The sequence below is a fragment of the Jaculus jaculus genome, chromosome 17 (assembly GCF_020740685.1).
Source record: "Jaculus jaculus isolate mJacJac1 chromosome 17, mJacJac1.mat.Y.cur, whole genome shotgun sequence".
Lineage (NCBI taxonomy): Eukaryota > Metazoa > Chordata > Mammalia > Rodentia > Dipodidae > Jaculus > Jaculus jaculus.
In genome coordinates this window covers 18175005-18199721 of record NC_059118.1, presented here as the reverse complement: position 1 = coordinate 18199721, position 24717 = coordinate 18175005, and the positions used below count along the sequence as shown (strand labels likewise).

General features: G+C 51.0%; 2 protein-coding genes across 2 annotated transcripts; one reads left to right on the top strand and one right to left on the bottom strand.

The window, feature by feature from the left end:
* The first annotated feature begins 9831 nt into the window (after positions 1 to 9831).
* Positions 9832 to 20812, top strand: Uba7 (ubiquitin like modifier activating enzyme 7). Its single transcript, XM_004664251.2, has 24 exons — positions 9832 to 9966; positions 10051 to 10219; positions 10315 to 10449; positions 11849 to 11955; positions 12253 to 12343; positions 12449 to 12584; positions 13121 to 13218; positions 13304 to 13450; positions 13865 to 14035; positions 14178 to 14285; positions 14434 to 14514; positions 14591 to 14746; positions 14826 to 14991; positions 15071 to 15276; positions 16031 to 16095; positions 16177 to 16360; positions 16434 to 16508; positions 16764 to 16941; positions 17400 to 17482; positions 17935 to 18027; positions 18116 to 18307; positions 19840 to 19932; positions 20008 to 20108; positions 20587 to 20812. Exons 1-24 carry the CDS (start codon positions 9938 to 9940, stop codon positions 20714 to 20716), a joined length of 2994 nt encoding a protein of 997 aa, XP_004664308.2. The 5' UTR covers positions 9832 to 9937; the 3' UTR covers positions 20717 to 20812.
* Positions 20813 to 20955: 143 nt separating this feature from the next.
* Inka1 (inka box actin regulator 1) lies at positions 20956 to 22608 on the bottom strand. Its single transcript, XM_004664250.2, has 2 exons — positions 22422 to 22608; positions 20956 to 21779 (listed from the first exon to the last, which is right to left on the bottom strand). Exons 1-2 carry the CDS (start codon positions 22470 to 22472, stop codon positions 20997 to 20999), a joined length of 834 nt encoding a protein of 277 aa, XP_004664307.1. The 5' UTR covers positions 22473 to 22608; the 3' UTR covers positions 20956 to 20996.
* Between the last annotated feature and the right edge of the window lie 2109 nt (positions 22609 to 24717).

Sequence of the window (24717 nt, the reverse complement as noted above, 5' to 3'; positions counted from 1 at the left end):
TCTCATCTCTGATGAGCAATGTATGCCAACAGATTATGTAACCTAATTAAAATGGACAAATTCCTAAAAACACAGAAACACAATTGACTCAAACCAGGCAATAGTGGCTCACACCTGTAATCTCAGCACTTAGAAGCTAAGGCAGACAGATTGCTTCAAGTTCCAGGCCAGCCGGAGCTACATAGCAAGTTCTAGCCTAGGATACAGTCAGCCGGTCTCAAAATACAAGCAAAACAGATAGGCATGGTGGCACATGCCTTTAATCCCAGCACTTGGGAGGCAGAGGTAGGAGGATCGCCATGAATTCAAGGTCACCCTGGGCTACAGCGAGACCCTACCTCAAAAAAAAGGGGGGGTGGCTAGAGAGATGGGTTAGCAGTTGAGGCATTTGCCTGTGAAGCCAAAGGACCCAGGTTTGATTCACCAGAACTCACGAAAGCCAGATGCACAAGGTGGTGGTGGCGCAAGCATCTGGAGTTTGTTTATACTGGCTGAAGGTCCTGGTGTGCCCATTCTCATTCTCTCTCTCTCTCTCTCTCTCTCTCTCTCTCTCTCTCTCTCTCTCTGCCTCTTTCTCTCCTCAAATAAATAGATATGGGCTGGAGAAATGGCTTAACGGTTAAGTGCTTGCCTGTGAAGCCTAAGGACCCCAGTTCAAGGCTAGATTCCCCAGGTTCCATGTAAGCCAGATGCACAAGGGGGCGCATGCATCTGGAGTTCCTTTGCAGAGCTAGAGTGATACCCTACTTCAGAAAAAAAATAAAAATAAACAAATGAATAAACAGGGCTGGAAAGATGGCTCAGAGATTAAGGCACTGGCTGGCAAAGCCAAAGGGCCCAAGTAGTATTCCCTAGAATCTTCATAAAGCCAGACGCACAAAGTAGCACATGCATCAGAAATTTGTTTGCAATGGAAGGAGGGCCTGGCATACCCATTCCCCCTCTCTCCCTCTCCCTCCCTCCTTACAAATAAATAAATAAAAATAATTTTTAAAGGCCAGGTGTGGTGGTGCATGCCTTTAATCCCAGCACTTGGGAGGCAGAAGTAGGAGGATCACGGTGAGTTCGAGGCCACCCTGAGACTGCATAGTGAATTTCAGGTCAGCCTGGGCCACAGTGAGACACTGCCTCAAAAAAAAAAAAAAAAAGAAAAAGAAAAGAAAGAAAGAACTGTTTAAAAAAAAAAAAAAAGACTAAACTAGCCAGGCATGGTGGTGCATGCCTTTATTCCCAGCACTCGGGAAGTAAGAGAATCACTGTGAATTTGAGGCCACCCTGAGACTACATAGTGAATTCCAGATCAGCCTGAGCTAGAGTGAGACCCTACCTTGAAGAAAAAAAAAAAAAAAAAAAGCAGGCAAATTTGAGGCCAGCCTATGATTCATGAGACCCTGTCCAAAAGATAAGAAAAAAGAAAGGATAAAAGGAAGGAGGAAGGGAAGGATTTGTGCTAGTAAACAGTCCTTAAAATCCTTAGGCCTCTAGCATTCATTTGCATGAATTTGATTGCTGTTTGCTATAACTATGGGCTCTTCTAATTTGAGTGTAGTAAACTTAACAGTACTGTTCATAATGATGTGGAATATAAAGATATAATTACTGTCAAACACAATGAGCAATTTATCCATAAGAATAGCAATTGCTTACACCTATAATCCCAGCATTTAGGAAGCTGTGGTTATAGGATCACCATGAGTTCCAGGTCAGCCTAGGCTACAGAGTGAATTCCAGATCAGCCTGGGCTAGCATGGGATCCTGTCTCAAAAATCAAAACAAAGGGCTGGAGAGAAGGCTTAGTGGTTAAGCAATTGCCTGTGAAGCCTAAGGACTCCGGTTCGAGGCTTGATTCTCCAGGACCCACATTAGCCAGATGCACAAGGAGGTGCACACATCTGGAGTTCGTTTGTAGTGGCTGGAGGCCGTGGCACGCCCATTCTCTCTCTCTCTCTCTCTCTCTCTCTCTCTTTCTTTCTCTGTCACTCTTAAATAAATAAATGAACACACAAATAAATTAAAACAGGGGCTGGAGAGATGGCTTAGTCATTAAGGCACTTGCCTGCAAAGCCAAAGGACCCAGGTTTGACTCCCCAAGACCCATGTAAGCCAGCTGCACAAGGGGATGCACACATCTGGAGTTCATTTGAAGTGGCTGGAGGCCCTGGAGCACCCATTCTCTCTCTCTCTCTTTCTTTCTCTACCTGACTATTTCTGTATCTCTCTCTCTCTCAAAGAAATAAATAAAAATACCTTTAAAAAATCAAAACAACAACCAAACAGTGACTGTTCTTTATTGCTCTGATAAAGACAGAAATCTATTTTTTACTGTAAATTTATTTATTTGAGTGTGTGTGCATGCGTGCATGTGTGCAGGTGTGCCAAGGTCTTCTGCCACTACAAAGGAATGCCAGGTACCACTTTTTTTTATTATTTATTTGAGAGCGACAGATATAGAGAGAAAGACACAGATAGAGAATTGGCACGCCACGGCCTCTAGCCACAGCAAATGAACTCCAGACGTGTGCGCCTGCTTGTGCATCTGACTAACGTAGGTCCTGGGGAACTGAGCCTTGAACCGGGGTCCTTAGGCTTCACAGACGAGTGCTTAACCACTAAGCCATCTCTCCAGCCCCACGTGCCACTTTTTGCATTTGGTTTTATGTGAGTCCTAGGGAATTGAACCCAAGCCTGCAGCTTTGCAAACAAATACCTTTAACTATTGAGCCATCTCCCCAACCCCATAGAATATTTATTTATTTATTTATTTATTTATTTATTTATTGTTTTTCAAGGTAGGGTCTCACTCTAGCTCAGGCTGACCTGGAAGTCACTATGGAGTCTCAGGGTGGCCTTGAACTCATGGCGATCCTCCTACCTCTGCCTCCCGAGTGCTGGGATTAAAGGCATGCGCCACCACGCCCGGCAAGAATTTTTTATATTACTTATGCAAATAATAATTCATGGCTGGGGAGGCGGCTTAGTGTTAGAGGCACTTGATTGCAAAGCATGCTGGCCTGGGTTCAATTCCCCAGCACCCACATTAAGCTGAACAGGTACTTGTTAGCAACAGCAAAAGACCCTGGTGTGACCATACACACACGCAAATAAATAAATAATAAAAGAGTGAAAATTCTAATCCTGTTTCATTTCCTCTATTCCTGAAAATGCACTAAAATTCAATTTTAAAAAAAGATGAGGCCAAGTGTGGTGGTGCTCGCCTTCAATCCCAGTACTTGAGGTGTGAGGTTTGCTGTGAGTTTGAAGCCACCCTGAGACTTCATTGTGACTTCCAGGTTGGCCTGGGCTAGAGTGAGACCCTACCTCAAAACCACACACACACACACACACACACACACACACACGCACACACACAAAATGATCTGACACAAAGCCATCTATAGGGTCAGTGCAGTCATCAGTGAACAGTGAGTGGGTGGAGCTGGGTAGATGGCTCATGGGGTAACAGTCCTTGAGTCCAATCATTAGTAGCCATGTAAAAAGCTGGGCATGGTCACACGTGCCTGTGACCTTGGTGCTGAGGCAGGCAGTGATGGAAGAATTGCTTGGCCTTGCTGGACAGCCAGTATGACAAAAAAACAGGGAGCTCCAGGTTCAGTGAGTGACTCTGTCTCAAGGAAACAGGCAAAAGAGATACAGAATAGAATACCCTATGTCCTCCTCTGTCCTCTGACATGTCTGCACCAGTGTGTACCTACACACACACGTGCACACACCACACACACACACACACACACACACACCAAACGAGCAATAGCCAGCTGTTTGTTTGTTTGCTTGGTTTTTGTTGTTGTTATTTCCATTTATTTGAGAGCAACAGAGAAAGAGGCAGGCAGAGAGAGAGAGAGAATGGGTGCGCCAGGGCCTCCAGCCACTGCAAACGAACTCCAGATGTGTGCGCCCCCTTGTGCATCTGGCTACGTGGGTCCTGGGGAATCTAGCCTCAAACCAGAGCCCTTAGCCTTCACAGGCAAGCGCTTAACCACTAAGCTATCTCTCCAGCCTTTTGGTTGTTTTTAGGTAGGGCTCGCTCTACCACAGGCTGACTTGGAATTCACTTTGTAGTCTCAGGGTGGCCTCGAACTCACAGAGATCCTCTTACCTCTGCCTCTCAAGTGCTGGGATTAAAGGCATGCACCCCCATGCCTGGCTAAATAAATGTTTTTTCGGGCTGGAGAGATGGCTTAGCGGTTGAGCGCTTGCCTGTGAAGCCTAAGGACCCTGGTTCGAGGCTCGGTTCCCCAGGTCCCACGTTAGCCAGATGCACAGGGGGGCGCACGCGTCTGGAGTTCGTTTGCAGAGGCTGGAAGCCCTGGCGCGCCCATTCCCTCTCTCTCTCTGTCTTTCTCTCTGTGTCTGTCGCTCTCAAATAAATAAATAAATAAACAAAAATTAAAAAAAAAATAAATGTTTTTTCAAAATGTTCACTATAGTCATTAGAGAAGGCAAATCAGAACTAAAATGAGATGCCACTTCACACTACTTAGGATAGCTATTATCATAAGGATGAAAAAACAACAAAGCGAGGCTTGATGGTACAGGCCTGTAATCCCAGCTACTTAAGAGGCTAAGGCAGGAGGATCAAAAGTTCCAGGCCTGTCTTTTTTAAAAAGGTTCTTTTATTAGCAATAATATTAATTATACATAATAATGGGGTTCATTATGACATTTTCATAAACACACACACACATATATATGTAGTAATTTGATCATATTTACCTTTCATTTCATATTGATTGCTCTCTCTTGTCCCTTTCCAATTCCCACGGATTCTCTTTTCTTAACTAGTCCCTCTCCCACTTTTGTGTGTGTGTGTGTGTGTGTGTGTCCTGATGGATTTGATTAAGGTTACTTACCTGAGCATGGGTAAGGGGTTATTTACAGGAGCATGGGCAATTTGCCAATGGCTACACCACTGAAGAAAATGTCTCTTTTCTGTAGCAACCATTAACTGGTCTTTAAACCCTCAGGCAGTGGAGGAGCTCCTGAGGCCTGGGCCTCTCCCTCCATGATGAAATGTGGACAGGTCCAATCTTGGGTAGATCTTGTGCAGGTAACCATAGCTGGTAAGAGTTCAAGGGTTCAATAATTCCTTCATTTCTTTTTTTAATATTTTATTCACTTTTATTTATTTATTTGAGAGCGACAGGTACAGAGAGAAAGGCAGATAGAGAAAGAGAGAGAGAATGGACACACCATGGCCTCTGGCCACTGCAAACAAACTCCAGACGCATGCGCCCCCTTGTTCATCTGGCTAACGTGGGTCCTGGGGAATCAAGCCTCGAACCGGGGTCCTTAGGCTTCACAGGCAATTGCTTAACTACTAAGCCATCTCTCCAGCCCAATTGCTCCATTTCTTCACCCACATCTTACATTCTTTTCATTTTTTTATTATTTATTTGCAAACAAAGAGAAAGAGAGGGAGGGAGGGAGAGAATGGGCACACCAGGGCCTCTTGCCACAGTCAAAGAACTCTAGATGCATGCACCAGATTGGCTTTATGAGGACTCTGGGGAATCAAACCTAGGCTGTCAAGTTTTGCAAGCAAGTGTCTTTAACCGCTGAGCAATCTGCCCAACCCACACATCTTAAGTTCTTTATGCCCCCTTGCCCGTGGTGTCTCCTGAACCTTAGATCAGGGTGATATGGATGTTTTATTTAGAGCTGAACATTCAGCAGTCACTTATTCTCAGGACTTCGACCAGTTATGGGGTTAGTGTGCATAAACATAAATATTTAGAAGACAATTGGACACATACATCACACCAGCCTACTAGGGCCTAGGACTATCTAGCCACAGGATTTTTTTTTTTTTTTCCAAAATAGGGTCTCACTCCAGCCCAGGCTGACCTGGAATTTACTATGTAGTCTCAGGGTGGCCTCAAACTCTCTGTGATCCTCCTACCTCTGCCTCCCGAGTGCCACCATGCCTAATAGCCACAGGCTTTTTTAATTTTATTTTTATTTATTTGCAAGGAGAAAGAGAGAGGGGAGAGAGAAAATGGGTGTACCAGAGCCTCTACCTGCTGCAGACAAACTCCAGGTACATGCACAACTTTGTGCATCTGGCTTTATGTGGGTCCTGGGGAATTGAACTCTGGTCACTAGGCTCTGGAGACAAGTGCCTTAACCTCTGAAACATCTCTGCAGCCCTACCACAGGCTTTTGACCAGGTTTATAGCACCACACTTGTGGAGCAGGCTTCAAATCTAAACAGAGAGCAGTTAGTTAGCCTCATAATGGTCATGCCACTATTGCACCAATGCACTGCAATCTTGCCTGGCAGTATAGCGTGCAGGGCCCATAGCTGAGCAAAACTGTTGATGACACTTCTCTCCCAGCAGCCTGCATTACACCTTCCTGCACTGTGAAAGCTGGCCAGCAGGGAAGAAATTTCTAGCTCAGTGCCAGCTTGACTACTACAGAACCTACAACCAAAGTATGTAGTGTCTCCTGAAATAGAACCTTCCTGTCTAGTTCTGGTGGGCAAATAACAGCAGTAGCAATAACTTGTATTGTCTTGGGGGCCTCAAGGACTTCCCTAGCCAACAATTTATAGAGAGGTAGTCCACCATGGGCACTGAGATTTTTAAAAAAATACTCTTGGTTATTTTTATTTATTTATTTGAGAGAGAGAAAGAGGCAGAGAGAGAGAGAGAATGGGCATGCCAGGGCCTCCAGCCACTGCAAACGAATTCCAGACGCATGCGCCCCTTTGTGCATCTGGCTGACGTAGGTCCTGGGGAATCAAGCCTTGAACCGGGGTCCTTAGGCTTCACAGGCAAGTGCTTAACTGCTAAGCCATCTCTCCAGCCCTAAAAAAATACTTTCAAAAAATTATTTATTAAAAAAAATTATTTATTCACTTATTTGCAAGCAGAGCGAGAGGAGTGACAGAGAGAGAATGGGCACGCCAGGGCCTGTAGCTACTGCAAATGAACTCCAGATACATGTTCCTCTTGTGCATCTGGCTTATGTTGGTCCTGGGAAATTGAACCTGGGTCCTTTGGTTTTGCAGGCAAATGCCTTAATCACTAAGCCATTTTTCCAGTGCTTTATTTTATTATTATTATTATTGTTGTTGTTGTTGTTGTTGTTTTGACGTAGGGTTTCACTCTAGCCCAGGCTGACCTGGAAATCACTATGTAGTCTCATGGTGGCCTCCAACTCATGGGTATCCTTCTACAACTCTGCCTCCCAAGTGCTGGGATTAAAGGCATGTGCCACCATGCCTGGCTTAAAAAAAATACTTTTTAGGACTGGAGAGATGGCTTATTTGGTTAAGGCATTTGCCTGCAAAGCCAAAGGACCCAAGTTCAATTACCCAGGATCCACGTAAGCCAGATGCACAAGGGGCACATGCGTCTAGAGTTCATTTGTAGTGGCTAGAGGCCCTGGTGCACCCATTCTCTCTCAAATAAATATATTTTAAAAAATATTTTTGGGCTAGAGAGATGGCTTAGCAGTTAAGGTGCTTGCCTGTCAAACCAGAGGACCTTGGCTCGATTCCCCAGGACCCACGTAAGCCAGATGCCCAAGGTAGTGCATGCATCTGAAGTTCTTTTGCAGTGGCTGGAAGCCCTGGCACGCCCATTCTCTCTCTCTCTCATTCTACCTCTTTCCCCCTCTCTCTCAAAAAATAAAAAAGTGTGTGACACCATGCCTGGCTTTGAGAAAAACAAAAACTTAATTTTTATTGCTTGAGGCAAGCTCAGCAGAATGCCATTTTTTTTATGTGAGAGTGACAGAAAGAGAGGATGAAAGAGAGAATAGGCACACCAGGGCCTCCAGGCACTGAAGTTGAACTCCAGACGTGTGCGCCTCCTTGTGCACATGTGTGACCTTGTGTGCTTGCGTCACCGTGTGTCTGGTTTACGTGGGATCTGGAGAGTCCAACACCTTAGGCTTCACAGGCAAGTGCCTTAACCACTAAGTCATCTCCCCGGCCCAAAAAATACTTTTTGATATCTATTCAAGATAGTACCATGCCAGGTATGGCGGTGCATGCCTTTAATCCTAGTCCTCAGAAGACAGAGAGGATCACTGTGAGTTCCAGGTCAGCTTGGGCTAGAGTGAGACCCTCCCTTGAAAGAAGTACACCACCATCAAAAAAAAAAAAGATAGTGCCTTTCCCCCACGCCCAAAATCTCATCCTGGTTTGGGACCTGGTATGTCAACATATTCAATAAATATTTACTGAATAAAGACAAACAGGGCACAAACTTGGGATTTCAGCATCTGGACAGGAGGATTAGAAGTTCAAAGTCAGGAGCTGGAGAGATGGCTCAGCAGTTAAGGAGCTTGCCTGCAAACTCTAATAACCCAAGTTCAGTTCCCAACTGCCTATGTAAAAGCTAGATGCACAAAGTGGCACATGCATCTGGAGGACATTTGCAGCAGCTGGAAGCCCTGGTAGGCCCATTCTCTCTCTCTGTCTTTCTTCTATGTATCTCTGCTTACAAATAAATAAATAAATAAATAAATAAATAAAATTTTTGTTGACCTGGAATTAACTTGGTAGTCTCAGAGTGGCCTTGAACTCACTGTGATCCTTCTACCTCTGCCTCCTAAGTGCTGGGATTAAAGGCATGCGCCACCACACTCAGCTATAAAAATATTAAAAAAGAAATTCAAACCGGGCTTGGTGGCGCATGCCTTTAATCCCAACACTTGGGAGGCAGAGGTAGGAGGATCGCAGTGAGTTCAAGGCCACCCTGAGACTACCAAATGAATTCTAGGTCAGCCTGGGCTAGAGTGAGACCCTATCTCGAAGAACCAAAAAAAAAAGGCTCAAAGGCAGGGCTGGAGAGGTGGCTCAGCAGTTAAAGGCAAAGCCTTCCTGGCCTGGGTTCAATTCTCTAGTACCTATGTAAAGCCAATTGTGTCTGGAGTTCGTTTTCAGAGTCTCCAGCATGCCCATACTTTCACTCTCTGCTTGCAAATAAATAAATATTTTACTTTTTTGTTGTTTGTTTGTTTGTTTTTCGAGGTAGTGTCCCCCTAGCCCAGGCTGATCTGGAATTCACTATGGAGTCTCAGGCTGGCCTCGAATTCACGGCAATCCTCCTACCTCTGCCTCCCGAGTGCTGGGATTAAAGGCATGTGCCGCCACGCCCGGCTTTTTAAATAAATATTTTACAGGCCAGGCATGATAGCGCATATCTTTAATCCCAGCACTCGGGAGGCAGAGGTAGGAGGATTGCCGTGAATTCGAGGCCAGCCTGAGACTCCATAGTGAATTCCAGATCAGCCTGGGCTAGAGGCTACCTCAAAAGCCCAAAAACAAGCCAGATGTGGTGGCACACACTTTTAACCCCAGCACTTGTGGAAGCAGAGGAAGGAGGGTTGCCGTGAGTTTGAGGACACCCTGGGACTCCATAGTGAATTCCAGGTCAGCCTGGACTAGGGTGAGACCCTACCTCGAAAAACAAAAACAAACAAACAAACAAAAAAACAGAAAAAGAAAAACTAAAACCAACCAAGCGTACAAAAAAAAAGAGAGAGAAATCTATGAAGAGTCCACAGAATTCCCTGTGTTATTTTTGCAACTTCTCCTGAGCCTACAATTATTTCAAAAACAAACGTTTGAAAAAACGCCAGGATGTATGTTCTCATCATGTAGTTGCCCCACGCTTCCGCCCTCGGTTCTGATTCAGGGGTTGACTACCCTCTTGCAATCCTGGGATTCATCCAGGCGCTAAACCCCAGTTGGCCTGTGGAGGGCCAGCTCAGAGTCGAGTTTCACTTTTGGTTTCCTGAAATGACAAGAGGAGCCAGGAAGAGAGCTGTCACTAGCAGCAGCGTCCTACAGTTAGCTTTGGTCCCTGCTCTCCTTAGTGACAAGCCCTACCGGTGCCTCTTTCCATTCCGAGACCACAGCTGTTGAGCACCACGACCTATCCAGCTCCAGGCAGGACCAAGGATGGATGAGGAGCTGTACTCCAGGCAACTGTGAGACTCGAGGTGGGATAGGGAGTGGGGTGGTTCTAAGCCTCTGAGCTCTTATCTGCTTGCCCTCTTTCTTCCCACCCACAGGTATGTGCTGGGCCTGCCTGCTATGCAGAGAATCCAAGGAGCCAAGGTCCTGCTGTCTGGCCTGCAGGGTCTTGGGGTTGAGGTGGCCAAGAACCTGGTCCTAATGGGTGTGGGTAGCCTCACTCTGCACGATCCCCATCCCACTTGCTGGTCTGACCTGGCTGCCCAGGTAAGGTGGTGGGGAGCTCTGGGGTCCCCGAACAAGGGTGGGGGCAGAGCCAAAGGGGAATCTCTTTACGCAGGTTGCACTGTGTCTCTCCTTAGTTTTTCCTCTCAGAAGAGAACTTGGGAAGGAGCAGGGCTGAAGCCTCTCAAGGACCCTTGGCTCAGCTCAATGACACTGTCCAGGTCTCTGTCCATACAGGTGACATCACTGAGGACCTACTACGCCATTTCCAGGTGCCTCCCCAGCCCCATTTTCTTTCTTTCTTTCTTTCTTTCTTTCTTTCTTTCTTTCTTTCTTTCTTTCTTTCTTTCTTTTTTTTTTTTCGAGGTAGGTTCTCACTCTAGCCCAGGCTTACCTGGAATTCACTATGGAGTCTCAGGGTGGCCTCGAACTCACAGCAATCCTCCTACCTCTGCCTCCCAGTGCTGGGATTAAAGGCATGCACCACCACGCCCGTCCCGTTTTCTTTCTTTCAAAAAATATTTTATTTATTTATTATTCACTATTTATTTGAGAGAGAGAGAGAGAGAATGGGCATGCCAGAGCCTCTAGCCACTGCACATGAACTCCAGACACATGTGCCCTCTTTGTGTACCTGGCTAACGTGGGTTCTGGGGAATCAAACCTGAGTCCTTTGGCTTTGCAGGCAAACGCCTTAACCGCTAAGCTATCTCTCCAGCCCCCCCTTTTTTTTAGATATAATAAATTTATCTTGTAAAAATACATATTAACATTATTTACAATGCTAATTTTTATTTATAAATGATCTACATAAACAGTAAAATGCAAACGATTATCGCTTTAAGTTAAAAAATGTTTTGAGAAATACATTATAAGTCATTAAAAAAAATAGTACTTTGGGGCTGGAGGGATGGCTTAGCAGTTAAGGCGTTTGCCTGCAAAGCCAAATGACCCTTGTTCGATTCCCCAGGACCCACGTAAGCCAGATGCACAAGGTGGCACATGTATCTGGAGTTCGTTTGCAGTGGCTGGAGGCTCTGGCGCGTCCATTCCTTCTCTCTCTCTCTCTCTCTCTCTCTCTCTTCCTCTTTCTCTCGTCAAATAAATAAATGTAAAATATTCTTTAAAAAATAGTACTGTGTAGCCAGGCGTGGTAGCACACATCTTCAATACCAGCACTGGAAAGGTAAAGGCAAGAGGATCACAGTGAGTTCAAGCCAGTCTGGAAGAGTGAGTTCCAGATCAGCCTCTCCAGCCTTTTTTTGTTTGTTTGTTTATTTGTTTTTTTTCAAGGTAGGGTCTTGCTCTAGCCAAGGCTGACCTGGAACTTACTCTGTAGTCTCTGGGTAGCCCCGACCTCATGACGATCCTCCTACCTCTTCCTCCTGAGTGCTGAGATTAAAGGCATGTGTCATGGAGGCCTTTTTTTTTAAATTTTTTTAAGTAGGGTCTCACTCTAGCCCAGGCTGACCTGGAGTTCACTCTGCAGTCACAAGCTGACTTGAAATTCATAGCGATTCTCCCACCTCTGCCTCCCAAGTGCTTTGATTACAGGCATGCGTAACCACGCCCAGTCCCATTTTCCATGCAAGCCCAGTAGCCACCACCTGTCCTCATTAGCGATGAGGGTGGGCAGTCATCCTGGCCCCGCTGACCATGGTGCCCACCTAGGTGGTGGTGCTGACGGCCTCGAAGATGGAGGAGCAGCTGAAGGTGGACACCTTGTGCCACAAGCATGGAATCTGTTTTCTGATGGCTGATACACGGGGCCTTGTGGGGTAAGAAAGACCACCAGTCTACCCTACCACATGACAGCTAGTATTTCATCCCTACGCTTTCTCCAGCCCTGAGCCTGCTCCAGTGCCCTTCCACTCAGCCTCAAGCCTGCGCCAGCATCCTTTCCAATTCTGAACCATAGCCCCACCCCGCTGGCTCCTCCAGCCCAGCTTCCAGACCTGCTCTGGTGTCCACAAGCGCACAATTCTAATTGGCCTCTCCCAGCATCCCTTTCCGAACTCCGGCCCTAGTGTCCCCTACCACTGAGCCACCTCAGTGACTCCTGCTGCCCACCCTAGGCAGTTGTTCTGTGACTTTGGTGAAAATTTCACTGTGGAGGACCCCACAGAGGCGGAACCCATGACAGCTGCCATCCAGGACATCTCCCAGGTGGGTGCCGAGGTGTGGGCATTTTTCCCTAATGCTCCGGGAAGGGTGCCAGGGCCTGCGGAAGACAAATGCAGGCACTCCTGAGCCAAGTCACTTCCCAACCAGGGATCCCCAGGCATTGTCACTCTGAGAGGAGACACCAGAAGACATTCCTTCTGTGATGGCGACATGGTGACTTTCTCAGGCATCGAGGGCATGGTTGAACTCAACAGCTGTCCTCCACAGCCCATCCATTTGCAGAGTAAGCAAACCCTGGCTCCACAGCTAAGTTCCCATGGGGATAAAGACAATCTGGTCCTTGGCATAGGTTTGCCCTTCACCTTCTCCAGGCAGAGGAAGGGCTAGGATTTAGATATTAGTCAGTATAAATGTAAGAAGTACTTATGGGCTGGAGAGATGGCTTAGCGGTTAAGGCCCTTGTCTGCAAAGCCAAAGGATCCAGGTTTGATTCCCCAGAATCCATGTAAGCCAGATGCACAAGGGGGCACATGCTGGAGAGATGTCTTAGCAGTTAAGCACTTGCCTGGGAAGCCTAAGGACCCCGGTTCGAGGCTCAGTTCCCCAGGACCCACGTTAGCCAGATGCACAAAGGGGCGCATGCATCTGGAGTTCATTTGCAGTGGCTGGAGGCCCTGGCGCACCCATGCTCTCTCTCTCTATCACTCTCTCTCTCTCTCTCTCTACCTGCCTATTTCTGTATCTCTCTCTCTCTCAAATAAATAAATGAATAAAAATATTTAAAAAAAAGAAGTACTTATGTGTAGGGATCTTTCCCAGAGGACGGGTCTTTGGAGATTGGGGACACAACGACTTTTTCTCGTTACCTGCGTGGTGGGGCTATCATTGAAGTCAAGAAATCCATGACTGTGAGGCATGTGAGTGCAAGTGAATTTGAAGTGGGAGCACCCAGAAGGGCCCACCGTGTCCTAGACCCAACCCTGAGCCAAGTGCTCCTTATAGGAACCCTTGGATACAGCCTTGCTCCGGCCCCGTTTGGTAACTCAGAGCCCACGGGAAGTCCACCGTGCCCGCTGTCTGCATCAGGCCTTCCGAGCACTGCACCAGTTCCAGCAGCAGCATCACCGGCTGCCGAAGCCCTGGGATGCTGTGAGTGACCCCCACTGCCACCATCCATACCCTCTGTCTCAGTGAAGTCTCGCCTTCCAGACCCCACCTCAGTGACCATTGGCAGATCCAAGCTTGAAGCAGGTTCCCCACTCACAAGGGGCTGCTGAAAAGCACTACCTTCCCTTAGAGACTATGTCCGTGGATACTCCAGGCACAGGGTCTGGAGGACCCCTGCTCCATCCCAATCTATCAGAGCCAGCATAGCAGCTGCACTTCAGAGCCTGTCTCTGGTGCTGGGTACCCTGCAGTGGTGCTGCCCAGGCTGGCGACAGTGCCAGGCCCTTCCCTTAGGGTCTTCCTTCTGTGGAACAGGGCGGATGGATGCCTGCATGCTCTGAGTAGGAGACAGAACTCAGGCTGGGGCTGCTATATCCACACAGTGCCACCCCACAGGTTGATGCAGAGACCGTGGTGGGCCTGGCCCAGGACCTGGAACCACTAAAAGGGACAAAAGAAGAGTTGCTGGATGAGGCTTTACTGCGGACAGTTGCTCTGACCAGCGCTGGTAGCTTGAGCCCCATGGCAGCCATTTTGGGAGGAATAACTGCCCAGGAAGTCCTGAAGGTGAGGTGGGGGAGGGGAGGGCTGGGCAGGTGGACAGGTCAGCCGTCCTGGAGGTGTCACCGACCTAGGGCACATCCCTCAGCTGGGATCTGAGGGAGTCAGGAGTTGGCAGAAACCCCCAGACTGAAGTACCCACCCTTAGGCAATCTCCAGGAAATTCATGCCCCTGGACCAGTGGCTTTACTTTGACGCCCTTGAATGCCTTCCGGAAGACGAGGAGCTCCTTCCCAATCCTGTGGACTGTGCTCCGGTGAGAGCCGGTAATGGGGCTGAGCGGCCTTGTTCAAAGCCAAGGTTAGAGGAGACGATCCTGAGGTCCTGATTCAAACAGCTCAGGGACCCGGAGGAGATGCCGCACCAGCTCGCAGCCAGCATTGACCCCTGTTTGCATTCCCTAGAGAGACTGCCGCTACGATGGACAAATCGCGGTGTTTGGGGCCAGTTTTCAAGAAAAACTGAGCCACCAGCACTACTTCTTGGTGAGCTGGGGGATGGGAGTGGGAATGTCTTTGGCAGGACCAGGCGTCCTGGCTAAAGCTGTTTTCCTGCCAACAGGTAGGTGCTGGTGCCATTGGCTGTGAAACCCTCAAAGGCTTCTCTCTAGTGGGCCTGGGAGCCGGAGGCCGGGGAGGCGTGACTGTTGCCGACGCGGACCATATAGAGCGATCGAACCTTAGCCGTCAGTTCCTCTTCAGACCCCAGGATGTCGGGGTGAGTGCTGGCCCTTCCTGCACCCTTGTGTCCCAGACTGCCCCTTTCCACATCTGCCCATCTTTCTCCTTATTCCCAGAGACCCAAGGCAGAAGTGGCTGCAGAAGCTGCTCAGGGTCTGAATCCAGACCTGCACGTGACTCCACGACCCCACCCACTGGATCCCACCACAGAGCACATCTATGGGGACAACTTCTTCTCCCGGGTGGACGGTGTGGTTGCTGCCCTGGACAGCTTTCAGGCCCGTGCGTCCTTAGCTTAGGGCTCAGCCACCCTGCCCAAGACTGTGCCTGCCCTACTGCTAACCTTGTGCCCTCTTGCCAGGACATTATCTTGCCGCTCGATGTACCCACTATTTGAAACCACTGCTGGAGGCAGGCACACAGGGCACCCGGGGGAGTGCGTCAGTGTTTGTGCCACATGTGACGGAAGTCTACAAAGGTCCTTCCTCAGCTGAAGTTTCTGAGGATGCCCCCTATCCTGTCTGCACCATGCGACACTTCCCTAGCACAGCTGAGCATATCCTGCAGGTGAGAATGCCTGTACTACCCTACTACCCCTCTCAGCCCTCAGCTGAAGACCTGTTCTTTTTTTTTAAAAAATATTTTTATTTATTTATTTGAGAGCGACAGACAGAGAGAGAAAGAGGCAGAGAGAGAGAGAGAGAGAGAGAGAGAATGGGCCCGCCAGAGCTTCCAGCCACTGCAAATGAACTCCAGATGCATGCACCCCCTTGTGCATCTGGCTAGCATGGGTCCTGGGGAATCAAGCCTCGAACCAGGGTCCTTAGTCTTCCCAGGCAAGCACTTACCTGCTAAGCCATCTCTCCAGCCCCTGTTCTTTTTTTTCTCTTTCAATATTTTATTTATTTATTTGAGAGAGAGACAGGGAGAGATAAAGAGGTTGATAGAGAGAATGGGCATGAACTCCAGATGCATGTGCCACCTTGTGTATCTGACTTATGTGGGGAATCAAACCTGGATCCTTAGGCTTCACAGGCAAGTGCCTTAACCACTAAGCTATTTTTCTAGTGCGCGCGCACACGCACACACACATGACATTTGAGAGAAAAAGAGGCATATAGAGAATGGGCATGCCAGGGCCTCTAGCCACTGCAATTGAAATCCAGGCCCGTGTACCACCTTGTGCATCTGGCTTATGTGGATACTAGAGAACTGAACGTGGGTCCTTAGGCTTCACAAGCACGCACCTTAACCGCGAAGCCATCTTTCCAGCCCTGAAGGTCTGTTCTCTAACACCTCATTATTCTTCTCTCCCCTGCAGTGGGCTCGGGATGAATTTGAGGGACTCTTTAGACTGTCTGCAGAGACCATCAACCGCTGCCAACAGTAAGGACACCAAAAGAGGTGGTCAGGAGCCCAAAATCCCCAGCATAAGACTTGACCTCAAACTTTTTCCTCTCTCTGCAGGACATGCCCTTCCCTAGCAGATACGGATAGGCTACAGATACTGCCCTTACTGCAGCAGGTGCTGGGTGTCCTCAGGGTGCGCCCACAGACCTGGCAAGACTGTGTGGTGTGGGCCCTTGGCCACTGGCAACTATGCTTCCACGATGGCATCAGAGAGCTGCTGAGACGTTTCCCACCTGATAAAGTGCGTGGCTAGGGGTTGGGTAGCCAAGTGCTTCCAGAGACCGGACTGAGCCCAGTAGCTTCTATTGCCCTAGGTGCTTGAAGATGGGACTCCGTTCTGGTCAGGACCTAAACAGTGTCCTCAGCCTCTGCAGTTTGACCCCAGCCAAGTGAGTGTAGTTCCCAAGATGTGTCTCCCCCCCAACACACACACCCAGAGCAGAGGTAGGCGTCTCTCCTTTCTGTTGAGATGCACACATGCTGAAAGACAGCCTTATGCAAATGTGGATCTCTATGCTTGAAACAAACATGCACTCAAACGTTGTCCCTCTGTGTGGAAAGGGGCAACGGACCCTCACGCCATGGACCCAGAAACACTCATTCACACCGGTAAATCTGTCCCTCTGCCATCCACTTGGCTGCAGGACATGCATTTCCTGTACGTGCTGGCAGCTGCCAACCTGTATGCCCAGATGCATGGGCTTCCTGGTTCACGAGATCAGACCGCGCTCAGGGAGCTGCTGGAGTTGCTATCCAAGTCCCAACTCCTGAACCCCAATTCTGCTAGCAACCTAGAGCTGGCTTGGACTCCTGCTGAGTTTGGTGAGGCCCCGGGGCTCTCATACTGCCCATTTCAAAGGCCTACCTCTTTCTTTAGCTTGTGCAGTGTAAAGGGAGATGGGGCTTACAACCAACTTGCTACCTTCCTCTCTGTTACCTTGCTTGTCTCTAAGTTTTGCTTCATCCTCTAGCCCATAAGTAGGTCCTCTCCCTTGCCGCCTATTCTGTATCATAGTTTTCTTGGGAGAGATTCAGAAGGGAAAAATATAGCTCTGGGGAGGGCCTAGCTATGGCTGCCAGATGAGGACAGTCATATTGGTGTGCACAGGTGAAGATGAGCTGCTCGGGAGGAGACTGCAGGGTCAATCAAGGAGGCTCCTTGATTTCATCAAACAGTGGTCCACGGCAGGGTTGGAAGAGACCAAGAATGGGCACTAGGCTCCAGGAAGAGAGCAGGACACAGAGGCTAAAGGCTGTCCCCACTCCTCTGCTCCCGACAGGCCCTGAGCACTTGAGGGAACTACAGAAAGTCCTGGAAGTGTGGAGCAAGGGCCCTCCTTTGAAGCCTCTGCTGTTTGAAAAGGTGAGATCCTAGGTAGGGATGAAGAATTGGGCTGGGAGCCTGGAGATGGCTTAGTGGTTAAGGCGCTTGCCTGCAAATCCGAAGGACCTAGTTGTCATTCCCCCACGTAAGCCAGATGCACAAGGTGGCACATGCATCTGGAGTTCTTTTGCAGTGGCTAGAGACCCTGGCATGCCCGTTCTATTTCTCTCTCTCTGCCTGTTTCTCAGATAAATAAATACAAATAAAAGAATTGGGCTGGGGCGGTTGTAGGGGACAGTGAGGAAGTTAGAAGTCTGAGTTCTTCTGTCGGCGCCATAGCAGCAGCTGGGCCCTCCTTGCACCCCAGCTGCACTGTGTGGTGAAGGGGGAGATAGTGAGCGCTCACCTACGGGACGGCCCAGCAGCACACAGCTGCCCATGCTGAGGGACACTGCTGCAGCGTTCACACTCCTGTCCCTTGGACCTGGCAGGATGGTGACAGCAACTTCCATATGGACTTTGTGGTAGCGGCAAGTTACCTGAGATCTCAGAACTATGGGATCCTACCGGTCAGCCAAGCTCAGGTAACCCCTTTGTGGCTCAGGCCTGGAAGTAGGGGTTAAATCCTAGCCCTACACCTCAAGCCCCGATCAAATCCCCCATCCCTGGCAGATCAAGCAAATCGTGGGCCAGATTATCCCAGCCATTGCTACCAGTACCGCTGTCGTGGCAGGGCTGCTGGGCCTGGAGCTGTATAAGTTGGTGAGCGGAGCTCGGCCACTTGGTGCCTTTCGTCACAGCTATTTGCACCTAGCTGAAAATCACTTCATACGGTTGGTTCCTTCTGCTCCAGCCAACCAGACGGTGAGTGCTTAGCATCCTGCTCCTATCCCCACCCGTTCTGGACTTTTCCCTTACCCACCCAGTCATATAGGCCCCCCTCTAGCTGTGGGCTCTCTCCAGGACCCAGATGGTGGGGGAGTCCTCTAGACTCCCTCCAGCCCCCTTCCTGCTATGAAGCCAGGCTGGGACCTGTCAGACACAGGAAGCAGCCATCAGCCATCCCCCGGCCCCCCTGTGCAGCCCAGGGTCTGGGGGAGCCACAGCTTTAACTCATTAGTGGAGCCAGACATCCCCCCACAACCCCCTCCTTCCCAAGAGTATTGTGGGGGGAGGGAAAGGAGAAGGGGAGGGGAGAACATAGCCCTAGCCCCAGAAAGAGTCTAGCTTCCCCCTGCAGATCCCTGGATTGTCCACTTCAAGTTAAAGAGTACCGGGCTGTGGGTCTTAACCCTATATGCTCATGACACAAATATGAGTCCACCAGGGTCTGGGCATCCCTGGTGTGTGGGTGTGGAGGAAGCAAGCTTGCACATCTGTATGCCAGATGGGGGTTCAGGGATCTTCTTCAGTGTGGGCATGCATGGAAGTGCATGTGGGGTACACATGTGGGTATTGCTGGGCTTTTGTGCATGGGTGTTCCCAGGAAGGCTAGACTTGGAATGCCTTCAATTATATGCCTAGGCTCTGCAGTAGTTGGCATTTCCTTGAGGCACAGGAAGTGGGATAGAGGGAATGCCCTCACCAGGGGAGAGGACAGAGGTCACTAGTTAGCCCTAGGGTCCCTCTGGACACAACACACAGAGCCCCTTTTGTGAGGTGCGCCACCTCTAACCAGCACACAGGCTGCCTTTGTCCATGGAATGGAGAAGGAGGGGCGGAGTCCCCCATCTTGCTTCCAGCCTGGTCTCAGCTTGACCCCAGCATGTTTTCTGAGGAGTTGGCAGGGACCCCTTGGCCTAGTCTCTGGCCGCCTGCTACACCTCTGTGCTCGGCTGTAGGCATCAAAACCTGAAGATGCTTAAAGCAGGGAAGTTAACTGGACAGGAAGAAAAGGCTTCAATGGATTGCGTCCCTGCTGGACTCTAGGCCAACAGAGTCCTGTGGTCGCTGTGCCCTTTGTCCATGTATAACCACAAGTGTCCGCAGGGCTCTGGATGTAAGGATGGAGAAGTAGGGTGGGATGCCTACTTCAGCTCTCTCTGCATTTGAAGAACACGCAGCTTTATCGGAGCTTGCAGCAGCCCCGCTCCAGCTTCCTCAGGAAGCACCACCCCCTCACCCCCCCCAAACTGGCCTGTGTGATGGATGTCTGTTTCCCTGTACAGGGCCCCATAGCCCCATTTCCTGTGCTGGCCCCAGACTGGACAGGGAGGGGGCTGAGACTCTGGGCCCAGATCCCACCTTCTACCAGCCCCCCACCCCTTGGCTCTTGCTTCCTGCCTCTAGTCCAGCTCCTCCTCTAGGAAAGGCTGCTGGTAACTGGGTCAGGGGTTGCAGATTTGTCTGAGAAGTCTCACGCCTCCTCACCTCCATGCCACCTCCCCCGCCCCCAGTTTCACCACCTAAAGTGGACCTGTTGGGACCGCCTGAAGGTACCCGCTGGGCAGCCTGAGAAGACGCTGAAGTCCCTGCTGGCCCATCTCGAGGTGTGCCCTGTTCCCATCCTGCTCCTAGACGCAGCCCCGCTTGGCCCAGCGGGTATCTGATCTGTCTCTCCCTAGGAGGAGCACGGGCTAAGGGTGAGACTGCTGCTGCGTGGCCAGGCCCTGCTCTATTCAGCGGGATGGCCAGCTGAAAAGCAGAGCCAGCACCTGCATCTCAGGTGAGCCTGCATCTGGCTGCAGCCAGGCTCCACCAAGCCCCTGGAAGTTGAGGAGGGGAGACAGACAGCCTCTTTTCCTCAACCCCATTCTAGGCCCCTCACACCTTCCTGAAGCATTCTTTCACCAAATGGAGCAAGCAAATGGGCCTGGGGGTCGGGGGGATGGGGCAGAGGCTAAGAGCCTAAAGAGGGGCCTTCAGGAGGTGTCTTGCTTGGCCAGCCTCCTTAGCTCCCTACCCTGCCCAGCCCCCCCCCCCTTTCACAGCCCACTCCCAAGGGACTCAGGGCTTCCTGCCTCCTGCCTGCCCCACCAGCTGCTCCTAAAATAGTTTCAGATGTTTCCTGTCTTGAGCTGCTCTTGCTCCTGGTTCGGGCTCTTGAGGGCTCACCAGCACCCTCTAGTCTAGTCCATGCCAGGTTGCCCTCTGTCTGCCTCAGCTCACCTATCCGATCTCTCCTAATTCCCCTGCCATACCAGGGTGACAGAACTGGTTCAGCAAGTGACGGGCTGGGTGCCTGAGCCTGGGCTGCGGGTACTAGTGCTGGAGCTGAGCTGTGAGGATGAGGACGACGAAGCTGCCTTCCCACCTCTGCATTATGAGCTGTGACAAGGCAGCCGACACACCACCTCTCTGCTCTAACGAACTGCATGAAAAGCCCTGCATCTCCAGCCTGCAGGAGACAATAAATGCTTGTTGAATGAAGGCGAAAGTGGAGAGGATGGATGGCAGAACACGCATCGAGTGTGATTTAGGCAGAAGGAGATGAAAGAGTAGATTTGCCTGACTTGTTTATGCCTCTCAGGGCTGGAGCTACCTCCTAAAGCCTCGGGGGTATGGAACCAACATTCTAGAAAAAGGCTTTTATTGTCCGGGCTGGAGGGCAGGGTCAGAGGTAGCTGACATCACTGTAGATGATGGGTTGACGGCTTCGGCAGCTCATGAGGGCTGCGAAGCGCGAAACGTCCATGGGCAAGTCAGGTTCTGAGCGAGGTGGGCATGACAGCCGCTTTCCTGCCACGGCCGCCCGCCGTGCTCTCGCCAGCCGCCTCCTTAGCTGCTCAGAGAGGCCAAGCAGGAACTGTGGTGGTCGGGTTCGGGCACGGGGGGCACCTCCATCGCCCCCCTCACCTGCTGCCTCGGGCAGCTCCATCCAGTTGTGAACTAAGTCAGCAAAACAATTGTCCCCCAGCACCAGGGGCTGGCGACTGCGACCCCTGTTCAGCAGGGCTGCCGTCCAGTCCTCTGCTTCCAATCCTTGCCAATGCTCCAGGCAGGCATCTGGAGTGGACTTGGGCCGTGGACGGTGGGCAGGTTGTACAGGCGCCTTGCTGGGTAGGGGGAGACCACTGACTGAAAAACGCTGGCTATGAGGGGGCCGTGCTGGGCGTTGGGGTACAGGCAGCTCTTCCTCTTGCCATGTGCTGCCTGACACTTCTGAGAAGCCAGAGTCCCAGTCTAGGGCATGTTCCCTGGGGCCACCCAAGGCTGCACCCCTGTCTTCAGTCACCAAGGCTTCCTCCTCCTCTTCCTCCTCCACACAGCAGATAGAGTCCTCTTCCAATGCAGCTGAAGCCCTGAGTTGGCTGTGAGGCTGTACACCTGAGTCAGTTTTGGGTGGTGTCTGCAGGGGACCAGGCACTGGAGGTGAGCCTGTGTCCCGGCTACACAACTGAAGGGGAAAAGAGGGCAGAAGTTGGACGGGTATTGCTTGTCACCCCTGTATTTCTAAACCAGGCCAGCCCTGAGAACAGAGGGTTCAGGAGGGTTTTTGATAGGCCCATCGTGCCCCCGGGGCAGCAAGGCAAAAAGAGATCCAGGGCCCGCATGAGGGCACTTGGCACGCGAGGCTCGTGTGTCTCCCATCTGGAGACCTGGTGGCAGTCCGGCAGGCTACAGCACGCCGGGCCTGGGCAAGTCGACACCCGCCACCACCAGGGCGCGCGGGCAGGGTAGAGGAAGGAGGTACAAGGCCAGCCAGAGTTAGGGGCTGTCCACAGCAGCGCCAACACCTCTTGAGGTCCTTGGTGTCCCAAAAGAAATCTCCCCATTTATCCTCCCTCCCGCCCCCCCCAACTCGGCGGCAAGCGGCACGGCCAGCTGGGCGCCTGTTACCTGATGCCCAGAGCGGCTCCCAACCGTCGGAAACCCGACGCGGGCCATCTGGGCTATCTTCATCCGTGCCGCCCTGCCCCCATCCTGCCTCGGATGGGCACCCCGGGACCGTACCCCCACATTCCCGTCTGTTGTCCCGCGCGGGCCCGCAGACACACACACACACGATCTCGCGACCACACCCACTCTCAAGCCTCACCAGTTCCCAGCGGAGCTGGCTCAGAAAGCTGTCAAGCCGAGCGCTGTGCATGTCGGCGGTCGATGCCTCCGTGTGGCCTGCGGGCACCTCTCCGGCGGGAGCGACGCGGAGACTAAAGGGCCTGGCTGAGCCGGCCAGCGGCGCCTTCACCCTCCGCCTAGTTGGGGAGGCTCCTCGCGCTCCGTAGCTCCCGCCGCCGCCGCCGCCGCCGCCCCAACATCTGGCAGCTGGGCCCCGCCCCCTCGGCGCCTCAGCCAATGGGGGCGGGACGGGCTGAAGCCGCCTTGCCCCGCCCCCTCGGCGCCTCAGCCAATGGAGGCGGGGAGCACTGAAGCCGCCTTGCCCCGCCCTCTTTCGCCTCAGTTCCCCTCGCACACTCGCGCGAGCGCCGCGCGGATGACTCCGAGAATCCATCCCCCGAGCCCCGCGAAAGCCTGATGTCCCGGAACGGTTTAGCTCAATCCCCGCATCGTCTGCGCGACCAATCCCCGGGACCAGTCGCTTCCCCGTGGTGGTGGCCTCAGCTTCACCATTTGTCGCGCGGTGGAATAGCGGTCTCCCAGCATTGGTGCCCACGGATATGGACGGGCAGAGCGCGCCAGTGCGTCCGGCCGGACGATATTGCAGTCCGCTCGAAGATGGGGAGCGGGGGAGGGTGCGTCTGAGCAGTTCCTGAAACTGGCTTTGGCCTTCCGTGGAAATGACAGGGCCTGGGGTTCAGCCCCTGCGAGTTACTTGGCACGGGACGTCGCGGCAGCGCAGGGCTAGGGGCCGCCGCGAAATCGCTCGGTCGCTCTCCTCCCGGCGTCTGAGCCGAGCTAAGGCTGCGCCGCCCTCTAGTGGCGAGCGCGCGGCTAGCCTGCAGCCCGGCGGCTACTGGACGGTCCGCGTCCCGGGCTGGGGTTGCCTGAATGGAAAAGAGAGCGTGAAATTTCTCAGGATGGAAAAGGTCAATCTGACCCCTAAGGCAAGTTTCAAGGATAGTCTGAATGGAGACAGACTGAAACCTATCAGCACTGGAGCCTTGAACTGAGACGCAAATCCAGTGGGTGGTATCTTAGGCCATGAACCAGAAGAAGATGGCAGAAATGTGTGTAGACATAAAAGGGGAACAGACTAGGCCCTGGAATGTTTCACTGGACAGGCAGGTAGGGAAGATTGAGCAGAGCCATCAATGGAGCGGAACAAGAGTAGGCAGGGAAGGAAATGGAGAAACCCGAGACAGCATAAGGGCTTAGGAGCTAAAGGGAGCAAGCATCAAATACCTCAGACTAGGTGAAGGATAGTAAACATCTGGCATCAGAGTGTGCAATAGCATATACTTGTGGTCTGAGGTATTCGGGAGGCAATAATTCAAGGTTAGCCTGAGCAACAAAGTGAGACCCTTCTTTCTCTCACCCTGCCTCAAATAAATAAATAAAATATTTTACAGGACCGGAGAGATGGTTTAGTGTTTTAAGGCGCTTGCCTGCAAAGCCTAAGAACCAGAGTTCGATTCCCCAGTATCTATGTAAAGCCAGATGCACAAGGTGGCCCATGCGCCTGGAGTTCATTTTGCAGTAGTTGGAGGCCCTGGCGTGCCCATTTTCTCTGTTTGCCTCTTTCTCTCTTAAAAAATAACTAAAGCCAGGCGTGGTGTCGCACACCTTCAATCGCAGCCCTAGGGAGGCAGAGGGAGGAGAATCCCTGTGAGTTTGAGGCCACCCTGAGACTACATAGCGAATTCCAGGTTAGCCTGAGCTAGAGAGAGACATACCTTGAAAAACAAAATCTAAATGAATTAAAAAAATAAAGTGATACCCTGTCTTGAAACAAAACAAAAGACAGCTGGTCATTGAAATCCTTGGTAAGGGCAGTTTTGTAGAGAGGAGCAAGTTTGACTGGTGTGAATATAGTACTAGAGAGAGCAAGTGGAGTAAGCTTGAAAAAATGGACATGTAGATGGTAGAGGCCTGTTATATCAGCACCTGAGAGAGGATCTTATCTCAAATCACTTTTTTGACTTGCATGGTGGTACACACCTTTGATTCAAGCACTCAGGATACCTCTGTAGGAGGATCTCCAGCAGTTTGAGGCCAGCCTTGGACTACATAGTGAAGTCCAGGTCAGTCTGGGCTAGAGTGAGACCCTACCTGGAAAAAACAAAACAAAAAAAACCTCTGAGAGTGGTGGCACATGCTGTTAGCCCCAGCACTCAGAGGCAGAGATAAGAGGATCACTGTGAGTTCAAGGCCAGACTGGGACTACAGAGTGAATTCCAGGTTTGAGACCATAGCTGGAAAAAACAAAAAAACAA

Excerpts from the sequence above, each read along its gene's own strand:
- Uba7 (XM_004664251.2), top strand. The coding sequence starts at position 9,938 with ATGGATGAGGAGCTGTACTCCAGGCAACT. Across the intron at positions 14,992-15,070 it reads CCTGGACAGCTTTCAGGCCC|GACATTATCTTGCCGCTCGA; the intron begins GTGCGTCCTTAG and ends CCCTCTTGCCAG. Across the intron at positions 17,483-17,934 it reads AGCCTCTGCTGTTTGAAAAG|GATGGTGACAGCAACTTCCA; the intron begins GTGAGATCCTAG and ends TGGACCTGGCAG.
- Inka1 (XM_004664250.2), bottom strand. The coding sequence starts at position 22,472 with ATGCACAGCGCTCGGCTTGACAGCTTTCTGAGCCAGCTCCGCTGGGAA. Across the intron at positions 21,780-22,421 it reads GCCAGCTCCGCTGGGAACTG|TTGTGTAGCCGGGACACAGG; the intron begins GTGAGGCTTGAG and ends TTTCCCCTTCAG.